This window comes from Salvelinus sp. IW2-2015, linkage group LG8 (genome assembly GCF_002910315.2).
Source record: "Salvelinus sp. IW2-2015 linkage group LG8, ASM291031v2, whole genome shotgun sequence".
In the NCBI taxonomy this organism is placed as follows: domain Eukaryota; kingdom Metazoa; phylum Chordata; class Actinopteri; order Salmoniformes; family Salmonidae; genus Salvelinus; species Salvelinus sp. IW2-2015.
This window is the reverse complement of record NC_036848.1, coordinates 4,823,247-4,836,361: the sequence shown is the minus strand read 5'-3', so window position 1 is coordinate 4,836,361 and position 13,115 is coordinate 4,823,247. Positions and strand designations below refer to the sequence as shown.

At 39.4% G+C, this 13,115-nt stretch overlaps 1 protein-coding gene across 1 annotated transcript in view; it reads right to left on the bottom strand.

The window, feature by feature from the left end:
- Positions 1 to 13,115, bottom strand: part of sorbs2b (sorbin and SH3 domain containing 2b) — a 70,884-nt gene that overhangs the window by 45,101 nt on the left and 12,668 nt on the right. Inside the window, exons 2-6 of the mRNA XM_070444633.1 lie at positions 6,875 to 6,999; positions 4,802 to 5,338; positions 3,616 to 4,011; positions 2,548 to 2,689; positions 1,556 to 1,728 (exon numbers count right to left, since the gene is read on the bottom strand). Coding sequence (XP_070300734.1) covers positions 1,556 to 1,728; positions 2,548 to 2,689; positions 3,616 to 4,011; positions 4,802 to 5,338; positions 6,875 to 6,999 — 1,373 coding nt within the window. The remainder of the gene's footprint in view (positions 1 to 1,555; positions 1,729 to 2,547; positions 2,690 to 3,615; positions 4,012 to 4,801; positions 5,339 to 6,874; positions 7,000 to 13,115) is intronic.

The following is a 13,115-nucleotide window of genomic DNA, read 5'->3' as shown; positions in this document are numbered from 1 at the left end:
TCCTATTCAATATATATCCTATCCCCTATATAGCCTATTCCCTATATAGCCTATTCCCTATTTTGCCTATTCCCTATATATCCTATTCCCTATATATTCCTATTCCCTATATATCCTATTCCCCATATATCATATTCCCTATATTGCCTATTCCCTATATAGCCTATTCCCTATATAGCCTATTCCCTATACATCCTATTCCTTATATATCCTATATAGCCTATTACCTATATAGCCTATTCCCTATATAGCATATTACCTATATATCCTATTCCCTATATAGCCTATTACCTATATATCATATTCCCTAGATAGCCTATTACCTATATAGCCTATTCCCTATATATCCTATTCCCTATATAGCCTACTACCTATATATCCTATTACCTATATATCCTATTCCCTATATAGCCTATTACCTATACATCCTATTCCTTATATATCCTATTCCATATATATCATATATAGCCTATTTCCTATACATCCTATTCCTTATATATCCTATATCATATATAGCCTATTACCTATATATTCCTATACTAATAACATATTCCCTATTATTCATCATATAGCTATTACCTATATAGCCATTCCCTATATAGCTTATTTCCTACTTAACCTATTCGCCTATTAATATTTCCTATAATCTATCCCTATATGAGCCTATTCCCTAATATATCCATATTCACCTATATAGGCCTAATTCGCCTATATAGCCTATTCCCTATATATCCTATTCCCTATATAGACTATTCCCTATTTAACCTATTACCTATATAGCCTATTCCCTATATATCCTATTCCTATATATCCTATTCGCTATTATTCCTATTCCTATATATCCTATTCCCTATATAGACTATTCCTATTTACCTATTTCCTATATATCCTATTCTCTATATAGCCTATTCGCTATATATCCTATTCCCTATATAGACTATTCCCTATTTAACCTATTTCCTATATATCCTATTCTCTATATAGCCTTCCCTATATAGCCTATTCCCTAATATATCCTATCCCTATATATCCTATCCCTATATAGACTATTCCCTATTAACCTATAATCCTATTTACCTATATAGACTATTCCTCATATTAACCTATTTCCTATTCCCTATATATCCTATTCCCTATATAGACTATTCCCTATTTAACCTATTTCCTATATATCCTATCCCTATTATATCCTATTTCCTATACTAGACTACTTCCCTATTATATCCTATTTCCTATATTCCTATTCCCTATTTAACCTATTTCCTATATATCATATTCCCTATCTTAACCTATTTCCTATATATCCTATTCCCTATATATCCTATGCCCTATTTATCCTATTTCCTATATATCCTATTCCCTATTTAACCATTATTTCCTATTCCCTATTTAACCTATATCCTATAGATCCTATTCCCTATTTAAACCTATTATCCCTATATATCCTATTCCCATAATATTCCTATTCCCTATATAGACTATTCCCATATTTAAACCTATTTCCTATTATATCCATCTTCCCTATATATCTAGGACACAGTCTTTGTCAACTCACCGTTCTGATGGCGATGGGGATGCCAGACTCATCCACAGGGCCGATGCCTGCGTGGTGAGGGGCTTTCCCCCCCTCGCCTCCCCTTGGGGCTCCTGGTACCTCCTGGTACTCCTCCTCTGCTGGGGTGGCGGGGGGCGGGCGGCTCATACGGGGGTAGCCTGGGGAGCGGACCTCTGCCAGACAGGAGAGCCATGGGGAAGGAGAGAGACGGTGAGGAGGAGGGAGGAGTGGGAAAGAAGAGACAAACCACGCCTACTGTACACTATTGCAGACCAGGTCACCTCACAGACAGACAGGGTCCCAGAGAGCGAGGTTGGTAAACAGTAAACACTGGTGAGTAAAGMTAAACCAACAACTCTCTGGTAAAGGTAAACCTCCTCTCCACACACACAGAGGAAAACACATATCTTATTTCTTCTCGGACCTATAGTGATTAGAAACATGCTGAACTAMATCCTTCCCAGGAGACTATAATAGTGAAGAGAGAAAGAAAGATAGGACAAAAACAAGAGAGAGCCTGGTCTCAYCCACTCTAATCCCCTCCCTCAGATTAGAGCTTTAATCTGCGTCACTTGGCCACTGGGATTTCAGAGATCACTGGACGCAGACGAAGGAGCACACACCACCTCTCTTCTCTCTTCCCCTCTTCCCCCTCGCTCTCTACCTCATACTAGACACTCCAGCTAGCGTCGGGCTGTGATTCTTCTCTAGTTAGAGCTCTATTAGTGCATGGGAGCGCTAGCAGGACTGACACACTCAGTTAGCAATGGGAGTGAGTGAGAGGCTGTAAACTTACTAGCGCCTGCACAGGCTACACTCTGCTGCACTGTCGACTGAAGCTCTTTTGCCAAGGGGCAAATGACCTTGGAGAGTTAATTTGAGAGTGTGTGTGTCTGTGTGTATGTGTGTCTGTGTGTGTCTAAGTCGATCACTGATTTACAGCAGGTTTCAAGAAGGGAAGTAAACTGATAGAGCTATCAAGCAGTACTCACCTGCACTCCTGGCCTGTGTTAAGTGGCCAAGGCTGGGGCTGAGTGGGGGAGGAGGGGGGTAGGACATGGGGGAGAAGGGCCTCTGGAGGTGACTGTAGGAGCTGCCCGTGATCCCGCCATTCCCATTCACTGCCATGTAGTTCTGAGAGACAGAGATAGCGAGAGAGAGAGAGAGAGAGAGAGAGAGAGAGAGAGAGAGAGACGGAGACAGAGAGAGAGTGCGAGAGAGACGGAGACAGAGAGAGAGCGAGTGCGAGAGAGAGAGAGAGAGAGAGAGAGAGAGAATGAATATACAATAGAATCATCACCAGTAGCTCAGTAAACAGACAAAGAAAGAAAGAAAGGAATGAAGAGACTGAAATTCATCGCCGTTTAAGAAGTCAGGGACAGAGAATCTGTCATGGACAAACAGTGTTTGGTTATCTGTCAAATTGATTAGAAAAAAGACAGCATTAAAAATGCTACCAACACTGTAAAGGGACAATAGAATAACCACCACAAACATGGAATTGACAAGGTTTTCAGAAGGGAAGTTCACTGAAAATCACTGGGTTGGGTTAAAACACAAGCTCTGGATTGATTAAAAGGAACAAGGCTGGTGTAACCATGGTTTAGTTACACTGTAGTTGACTTGTTTTTCACCTACTGTAACTGTTGGGTAAGGTCAAATAAGGGCAGATGTAACATAATGGGACATAATAAAACCATGATATGAACCCATAATGTCTGGCACATTCAGATATTGTGTTAAAACTTTTAACAATTATAGTAAGTCAAGAGAAGCTGTGGAACTAATGTCATTAGTCGTTAACCTGCGAGAGCATTAAGCACAGTAACACAAAACAGAGGAGCTGTTTAGCTGCTGTTTAGGATGGAGAGGCACAACAGTTCACATCAGGTGAAGAGGGGAGAGAATATCAACCAATCAACCCAAGAGGATGGAGTCTGGTTAGTGTCTCAGGACTAAACTCAGGCCCGTTTCAGAAGAAAGATTTGAAACGGTCAGGGAGGAGAGGTTGCAGGGAGAGGGGTGAGCTCAGGTCAGGTAGATAGCAGGTGAATAGTTACATTAGCGACGGCGATGGTGTAGGTAGTGGCAGTGAGCGCAGTGTCGTCGGTGATGGCCGACGTCTGGCTGAGGGTGGGCGAGGGCGTTTGAGAACTCCTGTCGGTGGCACACAGCAGGGCACAGTGCTGCAACTCTTCCTCCAGAACGGCAGTGGACAAATCACTGTAGGAGCAGCTGAGGACCGAGCTGGCCCCGCTCTGGCTGGGCTCGGGGGTGGAGGGGCCCTGGGGGGGCAGGGAGTGGGTCCGGGGACCCACTGGGACTGGTGGAGGGAGGCTGGGGGACTTTGAGGGGTCAGATGAGAGACGGATATGAAAGGGCCTGTTTAGGGGGGGCTGGTAGGCTGGCAGTGTCGGTTCAGGAGATGTCTTTCTGTGTGGCGGTCTCGGAGGGACCTGAAGTTAGAGTTGAACGTGGAGAAAAGACTTTAGAGTGAAACATAGCACACACACTGCAGTGACGGCTCGTAGAGTGAGATAGGAGGTGAAGAGAGAGAGAAGAGGTGTTTGAGTAAAGCCAGGTGGAGCTCTGGTTCCTGAGAGAGATAGGAGATAGGAAGTGAAGAGAGAAGAGGTTATGTTTGAGTAAAGCCAGGTGGAGCTCTGGTTCCTGAGAGAGATAGGCGATAGGAGGTGAAGAGAGAAGAGGTTATATTTGAGTAAAGCCAGGTGGAGCTCTGGTTCCTGAGAGAGGAAGGAAAGGTGCTGTCTCCTAGTTAGTTTGAGTTCAAATCTAATGTTGGGGAACCGATCCAGTTGTAATAACAACAATACAACACATTTGGTTTCCTACAAAACCCTTTGCTGCAGACATATAATAATGGTGCATTAATGCAAGGACTAGGTCTCAGACACAGACATGCAAATCATTTCTTTGCAATTTCCTAAGGCTTATCATAAATAAATCCATAGTTTTCAAAGGCGCTATTGCATCAGGTCTAATTACCATAATCACTATGAAATTGGAAACTCGCTAACGAGCTATTCAAACCTCAGTGTGCTCCAGGGTAGACATGATAAACTACTTGTCAGACACAAAAAGAAGTCCAGTGCTGGAGGAACTAGCTACGATGAYCTACTGACTGGTGAAGAGTGTCTGGTACTGGTACGTTGCATGGTTGTGAGTGAGAGAGCATTAGAGGAAAATGGGATGGTTCAGTCAGTAAAAACTAGAAAAGGTTTATACCACTTGTCGGCCTGCAGGGGGCGAGAGCAGGAGAGCCATCCCTGTGTCCTGGGGTCCTGTCCACGGGGGCCCTGCTGAGGGGAGGGTGTACTGGCAGAGCAGGGGCACTGTGACCACCAGGGGAGTGGGTGGGGTGATGCGGATAGACAGGGAGGAGGTGTGTCTCTCTCTCTGGGGGAGGGGTGGCTTGTRTTTAAGGACAGGCTCATGGTGGGGGCATGTACCAGGGGTGTAAGGGCTCTCAGTAACTTGCAACGGGGTTAGTCTTGGGGAGACCATGCCGGATCCCTGTGGTTGACTGTAGACAGATTGGGAGGAGCTACTGGTGCTTGGTACAGTTAACCTGGTGTTGGGGTTGAGAGAGGTGTTCTCTGGGTAGTGTGAATAGGAGGACATGGTTCCTGAGGAGTGGGACCGGTGCCTAAGGACCAGTGAGCTAGAGGAACATTCACCAGGGCCAGGCAGAGGAAGGCTGTAGGATGAGGGGGAACTGCCAACAGGGCTCAGGTGAGAGCTATGACTGGGAGGAGGTGGGGCCTTACTCAGCCAAGGCATTCCAAAACATTCACAGAAGAGAGACAGACAACAACATACAAATACATTATTAAAGGCATTGTAATGTCTTCTGTTGAGACAAATAATACCTGTACTGTGGCTATCAGTGTTTCTATAAAGAAAAACATTTTTTCTCACCGATCTGAGTCAGAATGTTTTTTATGGCAGCAAACCTTCTCTCTAACCATAATAGGTTGGGTGGTTATATAAATGTCAACAAGTAGTCCATTTGAAAGAGTGGTTTTGTAAACAAAAACTAGCTCAGTTTAGCAGCGAAGACCGGCCTTGACCAGCTAAAAGCACCAGGCAGTACAGAATACACAACAGCTTCCAGATAAAACAGAACCTTTTATCAAGGGCCCCTCAGAGCCTTTCTGATGCCTCTGTAGATAATTCAAGCTCAGCAAAATAATATCAGTACTGACAAAAACCAGCACAACACATAACAACCAGTACAACACATAACAACCAGTACAACACATAACAACCAGTACAACACATAAGAACAGACTCAGTGTTCTTCAAGGAGATCAATGAATGACGTCAGCTGTTGAGTTAAACCATTAATTACCCAGGGATGCGTCCCAAATGGCACCCTATTCCCTATACAGTGCACTACTATTCCCTATACAGTGAACTACTATTACCTATACAGTGAACTACTATTCCCTATACAGTGAACTACTATTCCCTATACAGTGAACTACTATTCCCTATACACTGCACTACTATTCCCTATACAGTGCACTACTATTCCCTATACAGTGAACTACTATTCCCTATACAGTGCACTACTATTCCCTATACAGTGCACTACTATTCCCTATACAGTGCACGACTATTCCCTATACAGTGCACGACTATTCCCTATACAGTGCACGACTATTCCCTATACAGTGCACGACTATTCCCTATACAGTGCACGACTATGCCATATACAGTGCACGACTATTCCCTATACACTGCACTACTATCCCCCATACACTGCACTACTATTCCCTATACACCGCACTACTATTCCCTATACACTGCACTACTATTCCCTATACAGTGCACTACTATTCCCTATACAGTGCACTACTATTCCCTATACAGTGCACTACTATTCCCCATACAGTGCATTACTATTCCCTATACAGTGCATTACTATTCTCTATACAGTGCATTACTATTCTCTATACAGTGCACTAATATTCCCTATACAGTGCACTACTATTCCCTATACAGTGCACTACTATTCCCTATACAGTGCACTACTATTCCCTATACAGTGCACTATCTATTCCCTATACACTGCACTACTATTCCCTATACAGTGCATTACTAGAGTAGTGCACTATAGGTAGGGTGCTATTTCAAACGCAGTCCGGAGACCAGGGGCGTTTCCATTTCCATTTCCTGTTGAAGGAAAAGGCCAGGCAGGGACAGGAGACAGGAGACATGAAACAGGAGACAGCCGTGCTGGGAGGGAAACAACTGTGGTGTAAACAAACACTGAACGCCAGCCACAAGACTCACTGGTGTGGGAGACCTCTTGTCCTGTAGATTGGGCCTGACGCTCCTGAAGCCTTTGGCGGCCAGGGAGGAAGTGGTGACGTCGCCGTTCCTCAGGCTCTCCGTGGCGCTGTATGACTGCCACACATCTAACAGCCAATCACAGAACAAAGAGCATGTGAGTGTCCGCTTCCCTACCTCCCTGTGCCTTTTCCTGCTTTTTGTAGCCATGGTAACTGGACAAATATTAGTTATTTGATCCCGCCTTAGCTKTATCCTGAGGATTTCACAAATCAAGTCATGACAAATCATTAAATAATGAATAATGGAGTCCTTACCTGAATCTGACAGGTGAGACTCATTACCTAGATGGAAGAAATAAAAAAAGATGGTATTTCATGTGTGTGATGGAACTGATTAAATAATTTTAGTAATACATCTTCCTCAAGGCAGGAACGAATTAAAACGTGCCAAGAAAAACATCAAATATGATGACTGATATAACTTCACCTAYCCTCATGTATAACAAGCTAGAGAATGAACAAATCCACTTAAAGCCCCATGGATCAGAGAGTAGAGGGTGATGAAGAAGCTGATATGGAGGGTGATGAAGAAGGGACACAAAAAACGACAGAGATCAAAGCAGCAGCACTCATAACAGAAAGCAAGTCCTAACAGCACCGTGAAAAGAAACTGTCTGTTTAGCCAGATCCTAAACTCTTAACCTAACACTGTGGTACCTTGCAATCCATGGAATTATCAAACAATGGCTCTATGTTTGGGTAAGGTCACAGGTCAAAAAGAGGTCATGCTCAAGAGGAAACTAGGCTGAGAACAAGTACACAATCGTTACCATGGTACGGCCAACTAGGTTCAAAAGTTGAAGAGACATTGTCTGTAATCAACAGACTGCTGATTGAGAGAGCGAGAGCAGAGGCGAGAGACGAGAGGAGAGAGAGAGAGAATGAAAGACCTGTGAGATGAAGGATGGAAAGGCTGTGAATTTTGATGAGAAGAAGACATCCAGATGGGAGAATATTGAATTTGGAATGCGCGCATTTTTATACTTAGAAGAACTAGAGGTGTATATTAGAAGAAACTAGAGGTGATATTTAGAAGAAACTAGAGTGTGTATATTAGAAGAACTAGAGGTGCATTTTAGAAGAAACTAGAGGTGTATATTAGAAGAAACTAGAGGTGCATTTTAGAAGAAACTAGAGGTGCATATTGAGAAGAAACTAGAGGTGCATTTAGAAGAAACTAGAGGTGTATATATAGAAAAACTAGAGGTGTCATTTTAGAGAGAAACTAGAGGTGTATATTAGAAGAAACTAGAGGTGCATTTAGAAGAAACTAGAGGTGTATATTAGAAGAAACTAGAGGTGCATTTTAGAAGAAACTAGAGGTGCATTTTAGAAGAAACTAGAGTCATATTAGAAGAAACTAGAGGTGTATATTAGAAGACACTAGAGGTGTAAATTAGAAGAAACTAGAGGTGAATATTTAGAAGAAACTAGAGGTGTATATTATAGTGGTATATAGAAGAAACTAGAGGTGCATATTTAGAAGAAACTAGAGGTGTATATGTAGAAGAAACTAGAGAGGAATATTAGAAGAACTAAGTGTGTATAAGAAGAAACTAGAGGTGTATATGATAAGAAACTAGAGGTGTCATAGAAGAAACTAGAGGTGTATATTAGAAAAACTAGGTGAAACTAGAGTGTATATAGAAGAAACTAGAGGTGCATATTTAGAAGAAACTAGAGGTGCATTTTAGAAGAAACTAGAGGTGTATATTAGAATAAACTAGAGGTGCATATTAGAAGAAACTAGAGGTGCATATTAGAAGAAACTAGAGGTGCATATTAGAAGAAACTAGAGGTGTATATGAGAGAAAACTAGAGGTGTTATAAGAAACTAGGGTTATTAGAAGAAACTAGAGGTGTACATAGAAGAAACTAGAGGTGTATATAGAAGAAGACTAGAGGTGTATATAGAAGAAACTAGAGTGGCTATTAGAAGAAACTAGAGGTGTGTATTTAGAAGAAACTAGAGGTGTATATTAGAAGAAACTAGAGGTGTATATTTAGAAGAAACTAGAGGTGTATATTAGAAGAAAGTAGAGGTGTATATTACTAGATGTGTATATGAGAGAAACTAGAGGTGCATATTAGAAGAAACTAGAGGTGTATATGAGGATTTGAGAAACTAGAGTGTATAGAGAGAAACTAGAGGTGTTATTAGAAGAAACTAGAGGTGATATATTGAGAAGAAACTAGAGGTGTAATAGAAGAAACTAGAGTGTATAGAAGACTAAGTGTATATGAGAAGAAACTAGAGGTGCGTATTAGAAGAAACTAGAGGTGTGATATTAGAAGAACTAGAGGGTATATTAGAAGAAAATAGAGGGGTAATTAGAAGAAACTAGAGGTGTATATTAGAAGAAAGTAGAGGTGTATATTACTAGATGTGTATATGAGAAGAAACTAGAGGTGCATATTAGAGAAACTAGAGGTGTATATGAGAAGAAACTAGAGGTGAATATTACTAGATGTGTATATGAGAAGAAACTAGAGGTGCATATTAGAAGAAACTAGAGGTGTATATAGAAGAAACTAGAGTGTATATTAGAAGAAACTAGAGGTGCATATTAGAAGAAATTAGAGGTGTATATTACTAGAAGTGGTATTGAGAAGAAACTAGAAGGTGCATATTAGAAGAAACTAGAGGTGTATATTAGAAGAATTTAGAGGTGTATATTACTAAGATGTGTATATGAGAAGAAAACTAGAGGTGCATATTAGAAAGAAACTAGAGTGTATATTAGAAGAAACTAGAGGTGTATATTAGAAGAAACTAGAGGTGCATATTAGAAGAAACTAGAGGTGTATATTAGAAGAAACTAGAGGTGTATATTAAAGAAACTAGAGGTGTAGATATTAGAAGAAACTAGAGGTGTTTTAGGAGAAACTAGAGTGTATATTAGGAGAACAGAGTGTATATTAGGAGAAACTAGAGGTGCATATTAGAATAAACTAGAGGGTGTATATGAGAAGAAACTAGGTGGTATATGAGAAGAAACTAGAGGTTGTATATGAGAAGAAACTAAAGGTGTATATTAGAAGAAACTAGAGGTGCATATTAGAAGAAACTAGGTGCATATTAGAAGAAACTAGAGGTGCATATTAGAAGAAATAGAGGTGCATATTTAGAAGAACTAGAGGTGCATATTAGAAGAAACTAGAGGTGCATATTAGAAAGAAACTAGAGGTGTATATGAGAAGAAAACTAGAGGTGTTATATGAGAAGACTAGAGGTATATTAGAAGAAAATAGAGGTGCATATTAGAAGAAACTAGAGGTGGCATATTAGAAGAAACTAGATTGTGTATTTAGAAGAAACTAGAGGTGTTATGAGAAGAAACTAGAGAGTGTAATATTAGAAGAACTAGGGTGTATATGAGAAGAAACTAGAGGTGTATATGATAAGAAACTAGAGGTGTACATTGTAGAAGAAACTAGAGGTGTATATTAGAAGAAACTAAGAGTGTATATTTACTAGATGTGTATATGAGAAGAAACTAGAGGTGCATATTAGAAGACACTAGAGGTGCATATTTAGATAGAAACTAGAGTGGTATATTAGAAGAACTAGAGGTGTATATGAGAAGAAACTAGAGGTGTGTATTAGAAGAAACTAGAGGTATATTTAGAAGAAACTAGAGGTGTATATTAGAAGAAACTAGAGGTGTATTATTACTAGAGGTGTATATGAGAAGAAACTAAAGGTGCATATTAGAAGAAACTAGAGGTGCATATTAGAAGAAACTAGAGGTGTATATTAGAAGAAAACTAGAGGTGTATATTACTAGAGGTGTATATGAGAAGAAACTAGAGGTGATATATTAGAAGAAACTAGAAGTGTATATTAGGAGAAACTAGAGGTGTATATTAGGAGAAACTAGAGGTGCATATTAGAAAAACTAGAGGTGATATGTGTACAGATGTATATGAGAGAAACTAGAGGTGTATATGAGAAGAAACTAGAGGTGTATATGAGAAGAAACTAGAGGTGCATATTAGAAGAAACTAGAGGTGCATATTAGAAAACTTAGAGGTGCATATTAGAAGAACTAAGAGGTGATATTAGAAGAACTAGAGGTGATATTAGAAGAAACTTAGAGGTGCATATAGAAGAAACTAGAGGTTGTATATGAGAAGAAACTAGAGGTGCATATGAAGAAACTAGAGGTGCATAGTAGAAGAAACTAGAGGTGCATATTAGAAGAAACTAGAGGTGCATATTAGAAGAAACTAGATGTGTGTATTAGAAGAAACTAGAGGTGTATATGAGAAGAAACTAGAGAGGAGATATTAGAAGAAACTAGGTGTATATGAGAAGAAACTAGAGTGTATATGATAAGAAACTAGAGGTGTACATGAGAAGAAACTAGAGGTGTATATTAGAAGAACTAGGTGTATATTACAGATGTGTATTATGGAGAAGAAACTAGAGGTGCATATAGAAAACTAGAGGTGCATATTAGAAGAAACTAGAGGTGTATATTAGAAGAACTAGAGAATATCAAAAATAGAGGTTGCATATTAGAAGAAACTAGAGGTGCATATTAGAAGAAACTAAGGTGCATATTAGAAGAAACTAGAGGTGCATATTAAAGAACTAGAGGTGCATATTAGAAGAAACTAGATGTGTATATTAGAAGAAAACTAGAGGTGCATATTAGAAGAAACTAGAGGTGCATATTAGAAGAAACTAGATGTGTATATTAGAAAGAAACTAGCAGGTGTATTAATGAGAAAGAAACTAGAGGTGTTATAGAGAAACTAGAGGTGTATATTAGAAGAACTAGAGGTGTATATTAGAAGAAACTAGAGGTGTATATTACTAGAGGTGTATATGAGAAGAAACTAAAGGTGCATATTAGAAGAAACTAGAGGTGCATATTAGAAGAAACTAGAGGTGTATATTAGAAGAAACTAGAGGTGTATAATACTAGAGGCTGTATATAGAAGAAAAACTAGAGGTGTATATTAGGAGAAACTAGAAGTGTAATTAGAGAAACTAGAGGTGTATATTAAGAGAAACTAAGAGGGTGGCATATTAGAAAAACTAGAGGTGCATATTAGAATAAACTAGAGGTGTATATGAGAAGAAACTAGAGGTGTATATGAGAAGAAACTAGAGTGTATATGAGAAAAACAAGTGCATATTAGAAGAAACTAGAGGTGCATATTAGAAGAAACTAGAGGTGCATATTAGAAGAAACTAGAGGTGCATATTAGAAGATACTAGAGTGCATAAGAAGAAACTAGAGGTGCATATTTAGAAGAAACTAGAGGTGTATATTGAGAAGAAACTAGAGGTGCATATGAGAAGAAAACTTAGAGTGCATATTAGAAGAAACTAGAGGTGCATATTAGAAGAAACTAGAGGTGCATATTAGAGAAAACTAGAGGTGTATTAAAGAAACTAGAGGTATATAGAAGAAATGAGGATATTAGAGAAACTAGGTATATGAGAAGAAACTAGAGGTGTATTGATAAGAAACTAGAGGTGTACATGAGAAAGAAACTAGAGGTGTATATTAGAAGAAACTAGGTGTTTATTACTAGATGTGTATATGAGAGAAACTAGAGGTGCATATTAGAAGAAACTAGAGGTGTTATTAGAAGAAACTAGAGGTGTATATTAGAAGAAACTAGAGGTGTATATTAGAAGAAACTAGAGGTGTTATATTAGAAGAAAGTAGAGTGTATTAACTAGATTTGTATATGAGAAGAAACTAGGAGGTGCATATTAGAAGAAACTAGAGGTGTATATGAGGAGAAACTAGAGGTGTATATGAGGAGAAACTAGAGGTGTACATGAGAAGAAACTTAGAGGTGTATACTAGAAAGACTATAGAGTGTATATGAGAAGAAACTAGAGGTGCGTATTAGAAGAAACTAGAGGTGTGTATTAGAAGAAACTAGAGGTGTATATTAGAAGAAACTAGAGGTGTATATTAGAAGAAACTAGAGGTGTATATTAGAAGAACAGTAGAGGTGTATATTACTAGATGTGTATATGAGAAGAAAACTAGAGGTGCATATTAGGAAGAAACTAGAGGTGTATATATGAGAAGGAAACTAGAGGTGGAATATTACTAGATGTGTATATGAGAAGAAACTAGAGGTGCATATTAGAAGAAACAGATGTATATTCAAGAAGAAACTAGAGGTGTATATTAGAAGAACTAGAGGTG